The sequence below is a fragment of the Cheilinus undulatus genome, linkage group 18 (genome assembly GCF_018320785.1).
Source record: "Cheilinus undulatus linkage group 18, ASM1832078v1, whole genome shotgun sequence".
Lineage (NCBI taxonomy): Eukaryota > Metazoa > Chordata > Actinopteri > Labriformes > Labridae > Cheilinus > Cheilinus undulatus.
In genome coordinates this window covers 27,086,432-27,108,688 of record NC_054882.1, presented here as the reverse complement: position 1 = coordinate 27,108,688, position 22,257 = coordinate 27,086,432, and the positions used below count along the sequence as shown (strand labels likewise).

Here is a 22,257-nt window from a genome sequence, read left to right as displayed (position 1 = left end):
GAGTGAAATATTTCAGGCCTTTATTTCTTGAAATTTTGATGATTATGGCTTACAGATAATGAAAATCCAAATGCTACAAATGTGGCATTCCTCGTGTCAAGCCACTCCTGAACCAGAGACAACGTCAGAGGCGTCTTACCTGGGCTGTGGAGAAAAAGAACTGGACTGTTGCTCAGTGGTCCAAAGTCCTCTTTTCAGATGAAACTACATTTTGCATGTCATTTAGGTCAAGGTCACAGAGTCTGGAGGAAGAGTGGAAAGTCACAGAATCCATATGGCTTCAAGTCCAGTGTGACGTTTCCACAGTCAGTGATGATTTGGGCTGCCATGGCATCTGCTGGTGTTGGTCCACTGTGTTTTAATGAAGTCCACAGTCAATGCAGCCATCTACCAGGACATTTTAAAGCACTTCATGCTTCCTTCTGCTGACAAGCATTTATAGAGATGCTGATTTAATTTTTCAGCAGGACTTGGCACCTGCTCGCACTGCCAAAGGTACCAAAAGCTGGTTCACTGACCATGGTGTTACTGTGCTTGATTGGCCAGCAAACTGGCCTGACCTGAATAGAGAATCTATGGGGTATTGTCAAGAGGAAGATGAGAGACACCAGACCCAACAATGCAGATGACCTGATGGCTGCTATCAAAGCAACCTGGGCTTTCATTACACCTGAGCAGTGCCACAGGCTGATCGCCTCCATGCCACACCGCATTGATGCAGTAATTCATGCAAAAGGAGGCCCAACCAAGTATTGAAGGCATAAAAATGAACATACTTTTCAGAATCCTGACATTTCTGTTTAAAGTATCCTTTTCTTATTGATCTTATGTAATATTCAAATTTTCTGAGACACTGAATTTGGGTTTTCATTATCTGTAAGCCATAATCATCAACATTTCAAGAAATGAAGACTTGAAATATTTCACTCAAAGTGTAATGAGTCTATATAATATATGGGTTTCACTTTCTGAAATGAGTGACAAAAAATATAAAACTTTTTCATGATATTCTGTTTTTTGAGATGTACCTGTATTGGATTTTTTATCATTTATATTATGGTTTGACTGATATGGGTTTTTCAGGGTCGATATGGATACTAATTTTTGGTAGTGCGTGAAAACAATGACCGATATTTGAAACCGATATGCGTTTATTATTATATACAAAATGTACTTAATGTGGGAAAAGCAAAATTGCATGATCAAAAAATGAAGGAAATGAAACAATGTAGCCCTAGCTTTATAAGCATGAGAAACAGCACAAAGCAACACGATAGAAACAGGAAAACTTAAGGTGATGGCATACGCTCACTGTGCCAGTGGTGTCCAGGCTTGATTGCTGATCTGACAGTGCTCATGTGACATCTATCCAGTCAGATTTTGTTGTATAGATTAATTTGTTGAGGCTGTGAGGAATAAAAATAAAGCCAGAGGGGAAGACAAACTTTGCAGTGGAACCAGTGTAGCACACCTTTTGATAAATTAACTTTTTCAGTTATCGTTAAAATAAAATGCAGATACTGATATTTGGCCAAATGCCACATATCAACATTAATATCAGTCAGACTGATAATTAGTTGATCATTAATTTGTATGCAGAATGGGTAAAATCAATATCAGGTTAGCTGAAAAATACTTCATGGACAAGGGCATGCAGATGGCCTAGCAGTCTAAGCCGCCACCCATGTACACTGGCGGCCTGGGTTCAAATTCAGTTGTCTCCAATTCTATCCACTGTCCTCCCCTATCAATTAAAGACAGGAAAAGCCCAAAAATAAATCTTAAAAAAAAAAAAGAAGACTTCATGGACAATTTTTTACAAATAAAAATAACGCTTACCTACATGAAAACTCGCCAATTACAAGATGCAGCCAATGGCCGAAACACTGCAGTCTTATTCACACATTCAGGCTCACAGTTTTGATTACATCAGTCCTGTTATCTGTGCTGATCCACACTGGACCAGTTTCTGACAAGTTCCGTGACATGAGGTCTTTCAGACCTTGTTGAAGGAGCTCTCCTATGTGATCATCGGCACAAACTTTTTAACAGTGTAATGAGATAAGGCTCCATAATTGTGGGTCAGATTTGTTAGCTGCTGGGCCACCATCACTCTAGCGGGGAGTTTAAACAACAAAAAATTGCACCCAGGAAAACCATACTTTGTGTTTAGTGTCTTCATGAGATTTTTAAATTGTGGCTTTTCAACACCACTTTCTGGAGCCCCATATTTGGTGATTTGTTGTGACACTGCTGCTATTATCTTAGGGCATATTATACAGATTAATGCTTTTTGTTTGTCTTTCTTATGAAATCAGAACCACTGCAAGATAGCAGATTCAGTGATGTTTTTCTTTTGAACCAAATCATCTGTCTTCATGTCAAACTACTCTCTTAACACACCTACCTGGCCTTGGCTGGCTGGTTTACACTTTTTGCCCTCCCATACTTCCCTCCCTCCTCTTCTGATACAATTCAGGCATGCTTAGGGGAGAGTTTTCTGGATGGGCGGGTGAGTGAGTGAGCTGTGTGTGCTAAGAGAGGTGGTCGGAGACAGGGATACTCCAGAGAATAGCATGCTGACGGCTTAAAACTTCCATGTCATTTATATTTAATGGTCGTGATATTGTAGTTTTGTATAGCTCAGGTGAAAACATTGAGTATACTTGGCTTTTGTCACCTCTACAGTTAGATATGAGTATCGAAAACTGGTACTGACATGGTATTGGTACCAATACATCTGAAACCTACCGAATTACAACACAGATGCTTTGTTTTGATACCCTGCCAATGAAACCACCCAATGAAAGGCAAGAAACTTCGTTATGGAAGTTGTGTGAGTTATGTGTTAAGTTACAGTAGATTCCTTTTATATCCCATGTTTGACTGGCACCTTATATATTTCTGCAACTAATTTATGATACCCAGACAGCTTTCATTCTCCCACTGACTTTCAACACATTTTTTCCCATCAAAAGTATGGATTCAGACACTGTTGAGGCATCAGCGCTATATAAAAAGTGTCAATTTAGCGCCAGTATTGGAAAAACCCCAAATGATACCCAACCCTACCTGCAGTCCCCCATTGCAGTGCTGATTTATTTGACTTTTGTCTTTATTTGCTGATATACCCACACACTTGACTGTACCTCAAACCTTGATTGAATCCATTCGTTCAGTATCTCCCACAGAAGATCATTTCACCTAAAAAAATGATCTCTGGTTGAAACAGTGTGATTCAGCTACATTATTTGGGGCACTGAGCAAGTGTACAAGCATATCTTCTTTTTCTTTCTGCTGTTTTTTAAATGCCCTGCTCTTATGTGCTCACACTGTCTGATGGTCGGCCACAACCCAAGGGCTGACACTGTACGAGTGAAGACAAATGTTGGTGGAGTTTCCTTTGAAAAGTCTTGCACAAGAGGTGAAGTCAGATCTGTTGTCTTGTTTTCATGCTTCAAATTGTGACCCCCCCCCCCCCCCCTTGCCATCTCTCTCATGCACACACATAAACAGCATCACTAGCAAACACAATTAGCAGCAAACTAAAACAATACTCTTTGCCAGCTGGAAGTCACAGGTAGGCGTGTTTGTTCCCTTTATTATAGTCAGGGTACATCAAAAGGCATTCCTGATGTTTTCATGTTGATTTTAGATGCAGATTCCTTTTGTGGTTCTGCTCTGACTGTGGGAGTGGGTGCAGTCATATGACCAAAATATCAGTCATGCCAGAAATCCCTCCCACCAGTTGGGAGCAGCCTGTCGGGCTGTGGTCAGCCATCCTGTACACTGCACCACAAACAATGCCTGATCAGGCTGAAAGTGGAACTGACTTCCAAGTGAGTCGTGCAACGTAAGGTTCAGTCTGAATGGGCTGAAACTGCACAGTGTTCACCTGTCTTTATTTTACTTTTTTAGAATGATCACATTTCTAGATTAGCAGAAGCATTTATTCTGCAGAAAAAAATCCAGAGTGTCTGCCAGTCTGAAGTTCAGCCTGGAAGTTGGCATATTTAGCAAGTGAAGCAAAGACTGCACAGAAGTGGATCAGAGCCCATCTGACAAGTGTTGAGATATTTCACAAGAAAACAAGAATGTAAACCCCAAAGCTTAACCCTTAGAGCTCACGCGGCAAGGATCTGTGCTGCAGGCACATCCCTTTATAAATCACTTGGTAACGTTTAAACCATAAGTCAGAGGCACTAACTTGTTTTTCCTATGAAAGCTCTGTTGTGCCTTTCTAATCATGCTCTCCATGCATTCATAGCTCTTACAGAACTTTTTCTAGTGAGCCTTGAACTTGACTGACTTTCCGGGGTCCCTGAGGACAGTGTTGTCGCATACAACAATACGTGACAGGATTTATAAAAATGCTGATAACTTTTGAACCATATGTATAAAAACTTACTCCTTTTTCCTCTGAAAGCTGTCCATTTTGCTCTTCATTTGATACCATCGATGTCTCAGTAGCCCTAAAGGATGCCGTTTTAGCAAGCCTGGAACTAATGTGACTTTTCAGAGTCTTTCAAGATTAAATCCACAGCGTTACATCCGATAATAAGCATCTTTTAATCCATCTGTAATCCATTTTCAATCAAGTACTTTGGCTTTCTTCAGTGGGCAGTTCCATTTTTGTTGACATGCAATGCATTGTGGGAGTTGCAGTCAACCAGTTGGGTTTCTTCTGCTTAGAGGAGTGTAACAAATTAATCTCACTGCAGCAAAGTGCATGGACTTTTTCTTTGTATATATGTAGATATTTTGAAAACCCTTTGACACTGAATGTTAATTTTTTCACTGTTTTGTCCCCAAGAGATGGGAGAACAAGTCTGTGCAAAGAAAAGGATTAGTCACTATTGTTAACTGTGTGTTATCAATAAGAATCTGGGAGTTTCAAATTCTGATTTATTTTTTTCTCTTGTCTTTATAACTTTTTTAAAATTCAAGTGACATTACAGTTTTAGATAGCTTATATTTAGCCCAGGTTGTCCTGAAAAAAAGGATGTATGGAGCTTGACTGTGCACCACAGGGTTGATATTTTATAAGCTTTTTTAAGACAAAAAGTCCAGACGAGACATGATGGTGAAAAAAACAGCTGTGAGCTCTAAGGGTTAATTAAACTCATTGAATTAGATTATTAGATTATTAGATTTCTTTGGGGATGGTTCATTCACTTCATCCAGAGACTTGCTTACAGTGTCACACTGTTATCAGTGGCTATCAAAGATACTCCAATCCACCATGCCATCATCATGGAATATTATCAAGGGGATTTTTTGGTTTTCCCACAATGCACAAAAATACTCAGGCATTACATACCTTCCCTTGGTTCAATAATGTCCTGAACAGACAAGCTGAGCACTACAGTTGTCTTTAAGTATGGCATTCAGTTCTAAGTCTTTTAAGCCTGCTAAGTTCCCATTCCCAATGTCCTGCTGTGCTCCAGCACAATAGATTTCCTTTGAGAAGAAGACATTTGAGGTAACCGGTAATAGGGCGGACAGAAGGCTTTACATCTTCTGGTTTAATTTGTGCTGACCTCTCTAGCCCCTAAACGGTACTTGTTTTCTTACTTTATGGAAAAATCAATAGCCGTTCTGACAGAAAACAGCTCCGGAGAAGAAATAAATGGAAACACCATGGCACGCTGTCAATCATTTCTCACTTACACCACGCCATCGCTCTTGATTGCTGCTCAGTAGACTGCCACAGTAACCGAGGGCTGAACAATCTGATGGTTAAACTGTGGCAGCGGCGAAGGAAATGAACAAACGGCAGCAGTGATGAGGGGTTGACAGTGATACAACAGAAATGTTTATACGCAGAAAATGTATGGTCCATTTGATTTTGGATGCTTTTGTAGAAATATCTTTTAAAGCACTCTGACTTCTTTGGCCGTTCATTTTTTAACCCTTTTTATTTGGAGCCTTCCAGCCTCCAAAAGCACGCCTCTTCTCAAGGTCACTCCTCTTCCTGAGCCGAGCTTTGCCTTCAGCCACTCAAGTGAAAGGAGAGCAGATGTTGGCAGCTCCAGTTGGGCTCCACATCCTTGATTAGACCTGGCCCAGCCTGCTGGCAGTGAGGCCACCTGGCACCCCGGCTGGCCCAGCAAGCAGGCCTCACCTGTGGGTAGACGCTGTCCCGGGCTAAGCCTCAGTCTCCGGCTGTGAACTGCTACTGGTGACTCCAACCCTGCCACCAGAAAAAAACAAAACAAAGCCACCATGCTTGCTTTTCTCACACTCAGCTTCATCTTGCTGTAATGTATATTTTCAAAAACTCTGTGAAGAGTTTTGGGAGGAAGCAGTGCGGCATTTGCTGAAGTTAATTTTCATAAATCTCTGAGACTAATCCAATTACGGCTGCTCGGGGATGGTGGGATAACCTTATAATCAGACACCCATGGAAGAGGGCATGGATTTGGGTTGGGGCAGCTTGTTTGAAGAGCCTACAGATCCATTGTTATCAGCGCTTTGCCCCCCTCCGTCTCTGCCTCTTCTTTATTCCTCTGCAGAATGAGCCCCGGCTCAATAAATGGCGGCTAGGCTGTAATCTCTGTGCAAACTGGTCTGCCTCTCCCAGGAGCTGAGGATTATATCCTAATGATTAGTGCTCATCTGGATACTGTGTTTTGCTTCACCTCTTTGGCTTGTATAGAGACAATAGAGCCATGTGGGGTTCGGCTCCAAAATGCTGGAATGCACTTTTTGTTTTTGCCCTTGGCTTTGTTTCACCATGGACATATGCTTCTTTATCTAATTAAGACTTATTTGTTTCTGCGGCACTAATCCACAATAGAATATCTTATTTTTGACTAGAGGGGGAAGTGCTATTCTATGCCTGAGTCAAAGACCAAGTTTGCTCATAATGTTTGTCAACTTTTGCTGCCAAAGGTCACTGCAGAAGAAAGCAGAGATGTTTTGTTTGGTCCCAAGAAAAATGGTGGTCTCAATTATTCATGGAATTAATTAGGCAGTACTTAATGGAAACGATCTCACATAGGCCCATTGCTGCTCTAAGCGACATCACATTACACCTTTAATACGGATAAATTCTTAATGTGTCTCTAATTAATTGTTAATACCTGTGATTCTTTTTCAAACTTTGCAGAAAGAAGCAAACATATTTTTAAATCTAGAAAATGGAGGAAGACATCACACTGCATTTTAAAAATCAAAATAGCTGTTATCAAGCTTGTTGTGTTGTGGGCCGGCCAGCCAATGTGTCCAGAGGTGGGGTCCAGCTGAGCAGGGGCCTGGGGATTCAGTCTGGGATGGCCTGGCTGGGCCAGACATCATCCAGATTCCCCTGAGAGGCCGGCTCCCACTCACATCTGCTTCTCGCGGATGTGAGAGGGAGATGATGCAGGGCCATCTGGCCAGGAAGACGCGCAGGCTGGACGAACATCTTTCTGATCCTGCAGTCACTTGCAGGCCTCTGCAATATGGCAAAGCACCGTATCAGCGCATATCTGACCCTCCAGCATCTCGTCTATTAGCAAGGTCAGCGTTGATCAACAGGAAGCAGAGTGCTAGGCAATCAGGAGCATAAGGCCTTCCTATTTCAGAAAGATCTATGAATGGAAATAAGCCTTATTTAAATGATTGTCACTATAATATGTATATCATCAAACTACAATACCAACATTGGAGGCAAGCGTCTTGTAAGAATGTGCTGCTTTTTGACCTTTCTGAAACACTCAGCTCCATGCACATTAGACCCTCGAAGCTCTGTGAGAAGTTTTTAACCTATTACTAGAAATGAATATTACTACCTCTTCATGACCTATCAAACCTATCAAACTGGCTCAATGGCAAAAAGATCTTATTCCTTTTTTTTTTTTTTTTAATTTTGAGGCTTTTTTGCCTTTGTTAGGCCAGCCACACACTACAGGAGTTTAAGCCTGATTTGAGGCAAGATTTTCCTCCCCTGACGACTGTGGGGGCTTATCCCCAGCGCCTGTTGCAAATGATTATTTGTCTAAATAATCTGCATGTGTCTGGTGTCAACACGATAATTTACTGCTCCAAGTCATGTCGTTACCTCCCAGACACCAAATTGTAAATATCAAACACGGTTGAAGGCCAAACTTGAAACTGGGCCTACCGCATACATGGGGCACGACCTAACCACTAGGCCATCTGCGACCCAAGATTTATTATTTCTACTGTAGTTTTTTATGCCTAAAACTATGGTTATTGGGTAGATATCTGACAACTGAAAGCATGCTGCAAAAAAGTGTTCACAATAAGTGGTATAGCTGATTGTAAAAAAAGCAGTTTGAGATTTGTTCTTATTAATTAAAAAGCAACATTAGAAAGGACAAGATTAGCAATGAGATGACAATTGCTGCTTTGACCATGGGGGCACCAAAATGAATATAAACAAAAGTTATTCACGAGAGCTTTAACCCATTTAAACTACAGATGGAAATTAGGCCTTGTCCACGTGGAGACGAAAACAATCTACTTCCGTTTTATTTTGAAAAAGTTTACCGTAAAAGCGGGATCGTTTCAGAAAATTTCTGCATAAGCACGGAACCACTGAAAACGACTGAAAACACTATAGTATAAATGCCAAGCCTGTAAGGGGCGCTGTAACAATGCCACAGAAATGCACCAAAAGAGAGAAGAAGATTATGAAAACTGCCACAAACTTTCTCCCAGTTGCCTTTCTGGTTGTTCTCCGTAGTGGATCTAAGAACATCTGGTGTATGCGGTTCTCGGTGGATGGTAAAGGATCATCAGATTTGGCTGTAAAAGCCATAATAACCTCAGTAGCTCCCACAGCACAAACACAACCCTGTAGTCCGCCATAGTTATTTTGATTCGACATGCGCATGTGGGGTAAGTGGGCTATGCAATGTGTGATGTAATCGTTTCAAGAAATATTCGGTTGGCTGTCCACACAGAGACAAATCGGTAAGCGTTTATAGATTTGTTCACTCTTGGACCCAGTCTCAAAAAGTAGCATTTACGGCCTCCCAAAATGCCGCGTCCGTGTGGATGAAACGCCGATACGACACAAAACTTTTGCGTATACTCCTGAATTCATCTCCGTGTGGACGGGGCCTTAGCCTATGGCTACAATCTGGCACATTTACATGTCCATGCTTATTAATGTGCACTGTTCCCTTCAGTAAATAAAAGAATAAAGAGATAAATGAAAGGCCATCTAAAAAAACAGTCTTATTGTTAAGTATTGACTGAAAACAGCCTCCCAAAACCTGAGGATTTTCTAAAAAACTGCACAGACTTTAAGACCCTTAGCTTTAATTAAGCTAATTAGAATTGTCTGGCTGTTATTTGGCTGTTATTTTTTTTTTCAGTTAATAGCCAGAAAATTCTCATTTTTGGAACTGAGATGTTTATCAATATTTCGGCCTAAATTAAAACCAAAACAAAAACAAAACCTTTTTTTTTGTTCTCTGTAATCACATTTGATACATAAGCCATTTCTGGCATCTGATTATCCACTGGAGGGTGTTTTCATCATTTTTAGATTGTATACTGAAGGTTTTTGTTTTTTTAAAGATTTATTTTTGGGCCTTTTCATGCCTTTATTTGATAGAGCAAGGACAGTGGATAGACTCGGGAACAGGGAAGAGAGGGGAGAGACAAGAATCACAGGCCTAACTCGAACCCAGGCCGCCCGCGCACACGGGTAGCGCCCCAAACCACTCGACCAACTGTGCTCCCAAGGTTTTTAAGGAATTTATGGATCATGTTTATTCATCGGATGACAAACAAAATCATGTATCAAATATGATACAATTGTCTTAAAAGGGTTAAAGTCTGTCAATCGATTTTATTTTGAATCATCAACCTATTAAATAAAAATCTTACAGCGCTATCTTCAGGCATGGCCCTCTTCTGCTTCCTGCCTTGGCTGGTGGGATCTAATTCACATCAACATTTGGGTTGTTGTCTAAATGTTTTTGTTCTCATCTAGTTACAATAGTTGTCGTCATCTGAAAATCTGGAACAGCTGTAGTTAGCCTCTATGTCACTCCCCTCGCTGATGTGGTAAACCATTGTAGTTGTCATTTCCTATCTTTCAAACCTTTTCATCCCATCAACTTTTGCACGGGGAAGCTGAAGAAGCTAAAACAAAATATTTGTATGTCCCATCCACTTTTCAGCTTGTATTTATGCGAATTGCGCTGCATCACGTGTCTTACAGGGGCAGTGTTTAAAACTGGGGAATATCTGCAGCATCAACCAGTCAGATTCTAGATCGCTATGCTCACTTCTAATGCCAACCAGTGCGTTTAAATAAAGCTCATTGAGATGTGGGTGCTCCTGATTCATTGGCCTTTTGAATTGCTTTGGATAAAAATATTTTTAAATGAATTTGCTACATTGTAGCATAATGCTGAACTATTTCCACCTGCGGATCAATGCACTTTATAGAGAATTTATAGGAACAGTACAACATACACCTTGATATGAGCATGACAGTTGATTATTGAAGAAAGAGGGCATTTGTTTTTCAGCTCTTGTCCCCTACACTCTCCTCCTCCTCCTCCTCTTCCTCTTCCACCTAACAATGACCTTGTAGTCTCTGGAGGTCACGGTTCAAGGTGGCTGAGGTGTGAGAAAGACAGAGAAACCCCAGGTGGTCTGGGGTTGCAGAGATGGGCACAGAGGATGAGGAGGCAGAGTAACAGGGGTTGCCTCAGGGTTGCCGGCGAAGCGGGAAGCAGCGACAGCTCATACAGCAGATGTTGGCCAGTTGTGTGGAAGCGGCACGTCTGTGGACCACTCTGTGTGTGTGGGGCACACCCAGAGGGAGGGGCAGGCAGGGTGGTGTTTCGCTCTCCTGTCATCCTCCACGACGCAGGCCAGATTAGATTGGAGCTGACAGCGGAGGATATTCAATTAGATTGTGCATGTCACTCAGTGGCTTCGATCAGAGCCTCTCCTCGTGCCTTTGTGTTTGCCATCGCGACAAGGGAGAACACGGCGCACTCTGTCTTTTTGTGTCATTTCCATTTATGTCGACCTCTAGCTCCGGACTTCTTCATTATTTTTATTATTGAATGTTACATGTTAAATATTGACATTAAGGAAGCACATGTATTTAAGATTCACATTGTTCACTTTTCAGATGCTATAACATTGTCTGACCTAAAGATCCTTCCTGGTTTGAGATGACAAATCAAAACCGAGTTCTTTTTCCTCAACTGTCATTCAGATCAAAGAAACAGGTCGGCCAAGATCATTCACATGTGACATTTTCTTCTTTTCTTTGCAGGGAAACCAGCAGCACATGCAGCAGTGACCCCGGCCTCTTCACTAATGATGAAGGAAGACAAGGTATTAAAACACTGAAACATTTAACATAAGAGGAATGTGCAATGACTTAATCTCTTGCTCAAACTTGCTGGAGAAAACTTGGTCTAAATTAATTTAGGGTTTTTTGATCCTGGAAAGAAAGATGAAGAGTTGTCACACTTGGATGACAGCCTGCCTGACTCTGAGGAAATAGTGGGGCTACAGAGGGAGGTTTCTCTACAATGGGCTGGTTGCTGGGCACCCAGGCGACTCTAATAAGACGTTGTCATGTCGTGTTAATGAGCGCTGAAGCCTTTGCTAATCTCATTAGCCGTGGTGGGGCCAGGCGGCCTCTGATTTAACAGTTGTCACTACACCTTGACTGTGAGAGGCATGGTTCCTGCATGTTTCTTTGCTGACTGACAGGTCTGATAAGAGCTAGTTGTCAGGGGACAGGGTGGCTGTTGTCTAGTTGTCTGGTAATGTGAAGTCCAAAGAGAGGTTTATGGTGCACATGTGTCAGTGGAGGCTCTGATGAAGTTTGATGGACCACCAGATATACAGCAGCTAGGCCCCTAAAACCAAAGAGAATCTCCAAAACATGTCTTGCATCACACAGAGTGTTTGTGCTGGATGCTTTTTTGTGTCACATCACATTTGGTTGTGCAATCGCAAGTCAAACCTAATGAAATAACTGAAAACATTCTTAAATGGCCAAATAGTTGCCTTAACCCAGTGCTTCATCTTGAAGACAATCAGAATCATCTCTTGGAAAAGTATGCTTACTCAGCAAAGAATTTGACTCTAGTTGGCTTTGCCCTCAGTGTATAGGAATTAAACCTTAAATATATAAAATTAAAAAAAAAATGAAAAAAGTGCAAAAAATTAAGATTAAAATATGTACAAGCTCTTTCAGGTATTTTTTCTAGTTCATACAATTCAGTGTGCATTTTTATTGTGTGCAAGATGTGCAAAGGGTGCAAGGATGCTGACTAGACATGCTCAGAAGTATAAAACATGTAAGGATGTGGGCGAATTTACATGAGGTAGGTAGTTCGGATAATTGCTTAGTAAGGTGGGGCATTTTACCATAAACTTGCTGTGTCAATTATTTCAATTTTCTCTTTCCCTTGTAATTCTCTCTCTACTAATATACCACCCCCTTAAAAACAACTTCTGTCTGTGTAGTCACAGATAGGTAGCCAGGTGTTGCAAGGCATGTAGCCTGCTCTAAACCCAAGAGAAGAAGTATTAGTCATGCGCTCATCCCCATCCAGTCCACTAAAACTCAAACACTGAGCTGACTGTGAAATGTGAGCAGCAGTTATTTTCTACTTTTTATTCAACTGTATAAAAAAGTTTATTTTGCTAAGAAGAAACAAACAGAGTAGGAGGTTGGGGTGGAATAATCATTGATCAGTCATAATCGAAGTAAAGCGTTAAATTAATCATGATTTGATTTTTGCCATAATCGCCCAGCCCTATGCTATGCTATGCCACATGTTGGGTTAGTTGGGTCAAAATATGCAAAAAAAAAAAAAAAGCTGCAGCAGTGACCTTCTCACTGACAAATCTTCCTTTTTGCAGGTGATGACGAGCAGAGTGATTGGTTCTTTGAGGGGGACTGTGGAGTCGGGACGGGTGTGGCCAGCCTGCTGCCCAGCTGGGACTCAGACAACCAGCTTTCCCTTGAGGATAACCGTCCTTCTCCCACCTTCTTGCAGCCTGCACGGCCCTCTCACAGAGGTACTGATGGAGGATTTTGTTAGGAACTGTGTGTTAATTCTGTAGAAAGGAATACTCTGGCCATTTCTATGTTCTTCCACAGAAGAAGGAAGCCAGGTGTTAATTATTTGTGAAGGAAAAGCTGAAGTAGTTCTTAAATCAGAGCATTTCTTTCAACATTTTGTTGTTGCAGGAAGTCGGTATCATTCACGTCTGAAACGAGTGCCTGGCTCTGCTGCTTCCTGCTGCATTAGAAAGGATAGGAGGAGGCTTCCCAGCAAGGTTAGAGCAAATAGACATCCTCCTCTACAGTATAATACAGTTTGCCGTTTTATATATGGATTGTTTCTAACTCTGTGTGTTTGTGTTTTACAGGCAAACAACATGCCAGTGTTTGTTAAAAGGCTCAGACCCTTTTCCCAAGATCCCTACCAGAGAGAGTAAGATATGCTGCCTTAAACTCTTTCAAAACAAAAGACCTCTTGTGTAATTTAGTCTTTTTCCTTCAGTAATTGTACATCCATTATCTCCTTTTAGCTTTTGGCTGCCTTCTGTTGGAAAGCGAGAGAGAGGCCAGGTATTTTTTTCATTATCTTTTTACTCCCACTTTGTTCAGACTTGAAAGGTGAAATCACTAAATCTAAATGTTCTTGATACTTTCAATTTCCAGTTGAAGCCTTTGTGTCCTATTGACATGGTGTCACAGAGCTCCAGTCTCAGATGTTCCTCCTCTGTCTGCACGAACAGGTAGTTGATGTTAGTTAAACAAATCCGCCTCTCAAGGGCCTATTGGAGACACCATTCAGTTGTTAAATCAAAGCTCAATTTATTGATGGACCTGTCTATGGCTGTGTCATTTGAATGAATTAGAGCATGGGTCGCTGTTAACTAGAGTGATCTTTGTTAAGGGTGTTTGTATGTGGAGAAGAAGGGGACACATATGTGTTTATGAGCAGCTTTGCAGATGAACTGTGTGCTGTGTGCTGCAGATATTGGAGAACCGAAGCTGTACCTTAAAATTAGAATATTTCTGTTACAAATACACTAAAGGGGGATAATTTAACTTTATAATTTACTGCCCTAGTAGTACACAATGTACAGTGCCTGTAAAAAGTATTTGTCCCCTTGGTTGTTTTTCCCCTTTTATTGATTTTATAAACCAAACAGTCAGTATAATTAGTCTTTTTTGACCAAAAAAAACCCTTTAAGTCAAAGTGAAAAAAGATTTCTACAAAGTAATGTCAATTAAATCAAAAAATGTAAGGCAAAATAAGTGCTTGCATAAATATTCTCCCCCTTTAAAGTGACTGACCTAATTCAACAGAGGTCCAGTCAATTGGTGCATGTAGTCTCATAATTACTGAAATCAAGATCACCTGTGTTTCAAGTGATTGTCTAAGTCTAAAGACACTTAGTCTGGAACGTCCAGTCACTGGTTAATCAGTATTCCTGGCTACCATTACACCATGAAGACAAGAGAACGCTCCAGACAACTCAGAGAAAAGGTTATTAAAAAATACTAGTCAGAGATAGAGACAAAGGCACTGAACAAGCCCAGAGTTCAGTGAAACCCATCATCAAGAAATGGAGGAAATATGGCACATGTGTAGATCTGCCTAGATCAGACCGTCCTCACAAACTGAGTGACCGTGCAAGAAGGAGACTAGTGAGAGAGGCCACCAAGACACCTATGACTACTCTGAAGGGGTTACAAGCTTCAGCAGCTGTGATGGGAGACACTGCGTAAAACTGTTGCCCTGGCTTATCACCAGTCAAAGCTTTATAGGAGTGAGGCAAAGAGAAAGCCACTGTTGAAGAAAACTCAGATTAAATCTTGACTAGAGTTCACCAAAAGGCATGCGGGAGACTCAATGGTCAAGTGGAAGAAAGTTCAAATGATGATTGATTTATGATTTATGATTGATTCATAAAATCAATAAAACGGTAAAACATCCAAGGTGGTGAATACTTTTTATAGGCACTTTCCAAACCTACACTATTTCAGTGTGTGACCACATCTTCAGATATTTTTTTTACATTTGCTGTTTTTCTTCATTTGTTTTATCCTGTTCAGACAAAATATTTGCAATGTAAAGAGAATGTTTTGGAAAGTTGCTGGCAATGGTTGCAGCTGTCTAAACTGAGCCATCACAGCTCAAATCAAGCTGTCTGATGCTGCTGTCTGCTATTCAGTTCATACCAGTATTGACGATAATCGTGGTATTAAAAAATAAAATTTCAATATCATGTTAAAAATGTGCATATGATCATATCATGTGAATGATCCAGTGCCACTCCAGCGCAGTCATGAGCCCTGAACATTTTTAATAAATCCATCAATGTAACAGATCATCAACTCCTCAACTCTTCTAACTTCTGCGCCCCTCATTCGTGAAACAGTCCAGGCTCACCTTGCCGCTCTCTCTCTCTCTCCATGTGCACCCCCAGCATACGCACGCTGGGAGCCCAGCAAGACGCTGATAGAAAACAAGTTTTCTTTTTCCTCGTTCACACAGCTCTTAACGGACAGGATGTAGAGATAGAGTCCTGCGTCGGACAGCTAACACCCTACCTGCCTATTCCCCCTGATTTCCTGACCATTAACACCTGCTTGTGCAGTGTGTGTCATCCCTCTCTCCCACCTGCACCTGCAACATGCAAGTCCAATTCCTCCTAAAGTCTGACTATCCACATAAAACATGACGACAGAAGCTGCGTTCAGGTTAAGAAATTATAATATTGCGTTCACTTAAGCACTGCCCTTGACAAATAAAGGTTTTTCACTGTTCTAAACCAAGTTTTCTCACTGAATGATGCACGAAAGAAAAGTCTCACACCCTCGACAGCCATAACGCTCCAAAAACATTGGCAGCTGACAGCCTGGACTAATTTAACTGGACAATATTGATAAGAAATCAGGGTGACATTTACAGACTACATCTTTTGTTTTTTAAGCTGTAGGTGGAATTATTTTTTTGATCATTGTTCGCGAGTGCCAAAAAGCGCAGCGCCCTGTCAGCTCTCTCTGAGAGTTCGTTTTTACTCTGTTTGTCCCTCTCTGTTCCGGCCCTTGTCAGTAAATTAAACGCTTTATGAAAAGAGACCAATTTTTATGGATAGAAGGGATTTCCACTCAAATAACAAAATGTTGGCTCAGTATCTCTGTGCCAGTCCCTTCCTGTGCGTCATGAGGCGCATCAGAGCAGTGGAGACGCTTATACTGTATGTCTGCGGAGCTATGAGGAGCGTAAAAGCTTCTGTGCACATTTAAAGAAATTAGTCTGTGCCCTGTTTACTGACTTAAACAGTTTTAGTGCCAGCAAAATTTAAGTTCAGACCTGAGCAAAATTTAAGTTCAGACCTGATCCCAACGCAGCACTCTAACTTGGTTCTTTTAGTAAAGCTAACAAAGTCTCATTAAAAACTGCTGCAGGTGCTCTTGAAATATGTCTGTAATTCATTGTTTTCTAATGTGTTTATAACCCTACGTTTCTGACACAGTTTTGGCATTATGATATGTAAATCCTGTGTGGTGGATAAGTTAATCAGTCAGAGATGGAGCCATGGGGTGGCTTGTGGGGTCTGTGCCCCTAATGTTAACTTAAAAGCCCTAAATCTTTAACTTTGGTAAAAGTATGATATCTCTGATAACTGATGAATGTAAAAAGAAATATCTTGGATTTTGATGAACAGATTGACCCTGTTGATCACAACATGGAAATTTCATTCTTGTTACCAAACTGGAAAAAAAAAACAATCAGATATTTTTTTTTTACTTTGAAAAGCTTAAAAGCACATGCTACAGAATAAATAAAAACCTTACTATTAATATTTCTGCATTTTTTGACCCTCCGCAATGATACAGCAGCTGCAGTACCTCCTTAGGTATTTTGAGTGTAATTCATCTGCCATGGGAGCGAACACCACATGAATAAAGTTAAAGATAAATTTGATTAATTGTCCCATTATTATTTAGATTTTTATTGATATCGTGATATATTGTTATCATGACATTTATTGCCCACGATAATCCTGAAGTAAAAATCTGATATCGTGACAGCCCTAAACCACACTAAGGCTTTTGTATGACATTTGTTAAAACATTAAGGCAGTAAAATAGTACCAAGTTTGCTTCCAACTGTAAACAAAGGGCTGAGATCTGCAGGACATCAAACATAAATTAAGTGCTTTCCTGGCCTGAAGTCTGAGCTAAACTCACTGTAGACTTAAATGCTGTTCTTAAATAGTTTTCAAGGTCAGTGTTCCCAAACAGAAAAACTCTTAGTGTTGGCATAGTTGTAATGCAGATTCAAACCCCTGCATTTCTGGGACTGCACAAAACACTAAAAAAGCCTTATCCAGAAGATGTTTGTCAAAGCGTCACATGGCTCGCAGTCATCCCTGGATCTGTTGGATCTGCATGGGGGACTACTGAGAAGCCGCTCGGCCCCTCGGCCTCGAGACTGTGGGACTCCTCCTTGTATTGTTTCCACTCTGCCTATTTATGGTGCATTCTTAATTTTGTTTCACTCACGCTCTTTTTCCCGCCTCTCTCTCTCTTGGGTTATTTCACAGAGAGCTCCGGCACTCCTTGATGAGGGGCAAAAACACGACTGCTATGAAAAGCCCCCCCGACTTCTTAGGGCTTTCTTTTCTAAACTGGCCCCCTTTCTTCTCCACCTGAAAGGTTCCTTCAGATTCCAGTTTGAGGCATTGTGAATACTAATTTCTCTCTATTAAAAAGCCCTCATATCCCTGCCATGCTCTCATTTGAATGGCGGACTCAGGGGAGACCTCTTAATTCCTTTATAGTGGGATTCAAGACCCTTCACTTCAAAAAGTATAAATCATACTCCCAAATGAATGAGGGAGAGAGAGAGGGGGGATTGACGAGAGGGGCTTCTGATGTGTCCCGTCGGACGGCACAAGCTGAATCCATCTCCCCGAGCTGCTCAAATCCACTCTCCAGTGAGACGGCGGCTCCATCGTCACGACCCAGCTCTGCACACATAGCACCCATTTACCTCCCTAAAACACACCCTCATGTGCAAACACAACACCGGACTATTACTCTCATGTTTCTGCATGACGAGGATAATTGCTCTTAACAAACTTTTAAACATCCACTTCTGTTCCACTTCACTTTATTTTCATTTCTTCTGAACGTCCTCCCTTTGTGATCGATTTCAGGGCTTTGGTGCTCCCATACATCTGACTTTCTTTGTTGCCAAACACCCTTGATAGAAAAGTGTTTTCTCTGTGGGCACAGTGTAAGCATTAATCTTGTACTGCAGCCAGGTTGAAATGATACTGTATTAATAAAAGCTGTCATCTCCTGTTTGCCACTAGATGACGGCCACAATCAGAGATTTGATGCTAAGTGATAAAGGCTATGTGAGGTTGCATGCTGTTTATCCTCGTAGCGGTGTGGAGCAATGCTTTGTGGGATTTGGCTGTAATGCTCGGGGCCGGCGACTATGTTAAAATGCATAACCGCCTCCCACCTGAGCCGGGCAGCAGCAGCTTTTATCTATTGACTTATTTATTTCTAAATGACACTTGCGCTGTGAGATAAATCATAGTCTTACGCCACTCCCTTCCCAGTTTTCATTTTAATTGTGAGATCTCGGTGTCAGCAGTTAGTATATTGGTGTGAGTGGCCTATTGATTATTGATTTGGAGGTATTGATTATGTTCCCAGGAGACCCTAATCCTTTCTGATTCATTTGAATACCTCTATTAATCTTGAGATCCTGCTCACACCTGAAGCGCTGTGTACCCTAATGAAAATAGATGGCCATTTTGTAACTGTGGCTCCTCACTCCTCTTTTGATTTATTATTTTTAATTGATATATTTGCTTTTGGATGTGGGCGCCAAAATTACAATTGACCCTGTGTCAGTGCTGTTTCACTCTGCACCCTAAGGGACCGCGCTGCATTTAAAAGTGTCTCATATGACCTGAAAAAATCCATTCTGGAGACTTTTTCCTCTGTGTCCTTGTGTCTTTGATAGAATTTTGCTGCTGTTGTTGGCTGTCTTCATTACATATTAGGTTTTTTTTTTTCATTCCTCAATGCCTCTGAGTCAATCTTTGTTTTCTCATCACAGTTTCTGTATATTTAGGGACAAAACAACTGGCCAACATCTGTCAAGCTGTTAAAATTGATGAAGGAACAGATGTTAAATAATAAAAACAGTGTTGTGCTTTTTTAACAACTTGTCTCAGTTTTACACTGAGCTTATAAAAAGCCTTTGGGTTGTGTTCAGAGATGAATGGTGATGTTTTGCCTCAGTTAATGAGCCAGCTGATGGTATTCTCATGTTTGATTAGCGTTGTCTTGGGTGTCTCAGCAGGCTCCTGGCAGCAGGGGAGGGCCCTCACCTCCCTCCAGGCTTTCAGGGGCCCTGGAGCTGCTTATCCTCGGTGTAATGAGGGAAGAGATGGAGGGATGGACCTCCACACATTAAGACCAAATGCATCAGGGTATTACTTTTAATACCGCAGGCGTGCCTCGTGAAATAATGCGACGTTTAAACGTGGATCGATTTTGGAATTAAAAAGTTAGTTTGCAAAGATTTACTGTGGGGAGTTCAATGCCTGAGCTCTTTATCAGGGGCGCAAATGGCTGGTTATGTGCTGTCCAACAGAGGTACGATTGAGGGATCGATAGGCGCGTGATTTACTAACTGGAGTACAGGTAATCAATAAGTATAAAAGTAAATGAAATATGCATTACTGGGATTTTATTAGAGAGGGGTAGCAGGGAGAGAATAACGGTCAGGCCATTTATTTTTATATCTATTGATTATACAACATAGAGACTTCGCTCAAAGCATGCCCTGCACAGCTCTCGACACCCTGTGCCTGCACAGCAGTCATGTGATTTATGGGTGCTGAGGTCACAGAACACGCTGCCTGTTAAAAGGCTGCCCTGACGGGGTCTGATTGTAGCATGTGTATGTTAGAGCTGTAAGCTTTATGTAGCCTGCAGACCAAGATGAGCCCAGCTGGTTAACAAGGAGCTGTCTTCTGTTGTTCTGAAATCTGTCATAAACTCATTTTTACAGGTTAGGTTTATTGGGATTTTCAAACAGCGCACCATATTCTTCTTTACATTTTCTCAGCGTGGTGTTTTAGTTTTTTACAGCAAGAAAAACATGCAAGATTTGAACTCCTTCCTGTCATCATATCTGGTTGAAACTCCCTCTGTCAATCTGTCTTCCACCTCCTGTGCACATGTCCACACCAGCACATCAACCCCCCCCACACACACACCCTTCATACTGATGGAACGGACCTTGACCTTAACTTTACATCTCCGAACTCGGTGCTATTAAGCTGCTTGGGGGGGCTTTTCCTATTTCAGGGCTTTGACATATGACACAAGAGGCAAAGAGCAGGTTTAATTTGTTTATGTGAACTCTGCAATGACTCAGCCTCATACACCCCTCTTCAATGAATATTCTCTGTGGTGAAAATCTGTATCAATGAGGAATAATAAAGATATGAGCAGCAGTGAGGTTAAATTTAAGCTGCAGTGTTTAAAAATGTGCAGCGCTTGCATGTATCGACATTTGTATAATCATCAAATTTCTGCACATGTATTTTGACCTGTGAGTGAGAGCAGTGCTATCATATTGTGAGTAACATTTAATCTCTATATCTCTGTGTCCCCTAAAGGCAGACTAGCGTCTCTCTGGGACTGTTGAGCACAGGAGAATCCAGGAGGAGGGAAACAGAAGGTGTGACCATCACAACATCAGGTAACACCTTCCACATACAGGCTTTGAATCACCGGCTTCTCCTCGTGTCTAAATTCTATAGCTATGAACTTCTGAAGGGGATTTTGTTACATACAGGATAAAACAGATGCAGATGCATATTTCAAAGACAGGGCTTAAGGAGTGAGTATATCGTTCCTCATTTGGGAAAAATGTTTATTTAGTATTCTGTTTTTTCACATAGTATTAATATTACTGCAAGTCTATTCTCTTCACATCTCGTTTAAAACAGCAAAGAATACAATATGTTTCATTTTATTTTAAATCTCTCCATCTAGTAAACATGATCTGTACTTTTTCGCTCCTTTGTCATGGATTGCTAGTTCACATGACAATTTCTAGCAGTTACTACAGCGTTTTTTGTTCATATTCATAAACCCCAAATGAGAAAGAAGGCATCTAGCCAGATTTACAGAGACGTTTGTAAATTTTGAGACAATGGGAATCGAAGCCCCACATTAAACCAGAGAAGTACAAACCACTACACACTTTTGATCTGGAAGTATTCAGAGGAGAGTGAAAAAAATCACTTTAGTTCTCATTAATCTTCGCTCAGTACACCAGCATGACAGAGAGGAAACATAATTTTAGAATTTTTTTGCAAATTTATTAAAAATAAAAAACAGAAATATCACACTGACATAAGTATTCAGACCCTTTGCAACTACACTTGAAATTTAGCTTGGGTTTCCTCCCTTTTCTCTCAGTCTTTGCTGAGATGTTTCTTCACCTTGATTGGAGTCCACCTGTGATTAATTAAATTGGTTGGACATGATTTAGAAACACAAACACCTCCCTATAGAAGGCCTCACAGCTGAAAATTCATATCATATGGCTTTTTTTGAGTGGGCTTTCATGTGTTTTGCTCTGAGGAGAGGTATCTGTCTAGTCACTCTGCCATAAAGCCCAGATTGGTGGAGAGCTGCAGTGATGGTTGTCCTCTTGGAACTTGGTCCCATCTCCACCCAGGATCTCTGGAGCTCAGTCAGAGTGACCATCGGGTTCTAGGTCACATCTCATATTCAAGCCCTTCTTCCCCTGTTGCTCGATTTGGCTGGGTAACCAATTTTTGGAAGTCCTGGCTGTGCCAAACTTCTTCTATTTGAGAATTATAGAGGCAACTGTGCTCTTGGAAACCTCTAGTGCAGCAGATACATTTTTTGTAGCCTTCCCCAGATCTGCGCCTTGTAACAATTACGTCTCTGAGCTCTGCAGGCAGTTCCTTTCACCTCATATTTGTAAGAAATGTGCAAAAAATTCTGAAACTCTGTTTTTACTTTTCCATTATGGGGTACAGAGTGTAGATTAATGACATAAAAAATAATGATTTAAACGATTGTAGCATCAGGTTGCAACATAACAAAATTTAAAAAAAAAGATGTCTGAATACTTTCTGAATGCACTTTATGTGCTAATAAAGTGTTAATTCTCTGCTTAAGTCTAACAGTCTCAGAAAGTCTTATATTTGATA

At 41.1% G+C, this 22,257-nt stretch overlaps 1 protein-coding gene across 2 annotated transcripts in view; it reads left to right on the top strand.

The window, feature by feature from the left end:
- The window catches only part of LOC121526700 (G patch domain-containing protein 2-like), a 40,021-nt gene that overhangs the window by 3,418 nt on the left and 14,346 nt on the right, over positions 1 to 22,257 (top strand). For both annotated transcript variants that reach the window (XR_005993332.1, XM_041813388.1), the window contains exons 3-9: positions 11,258 to 11,319; positions 12,865 to 13,023; positions 13,196 to 13,284; positions 13,378 to 13,442; positions 13,540 to 13,579; positions 13,673 to 13,749; positions 20,686 to 20,768. Coding sequence is in view for 1 of the 2 variants with exons in the window: in XM_041813388.1 (XP_041669322.1) it covers positions 11,258 to 11,319; positions 12,865 to 13,023; positions 13,196 to 13,284; positions 13,378 to 13,442; positions 13,540 to 13,579; positions 13,673 to 13,749; positions 20,686 to 20,768 (575 nt within the window). In the remaining variant the exon portion in view is untranslated. The remainder of the gene's footprint in view (positions 1 to 11,257; positions 11,320 to 12,864; positions 13,024 to 13,195; positions 13,285 to 13,377; positions 13,443 to 13,539; positions 13,580 to 13,672; positions 13,750 to 20,685; positions 20,769 to 22,257) is intronic.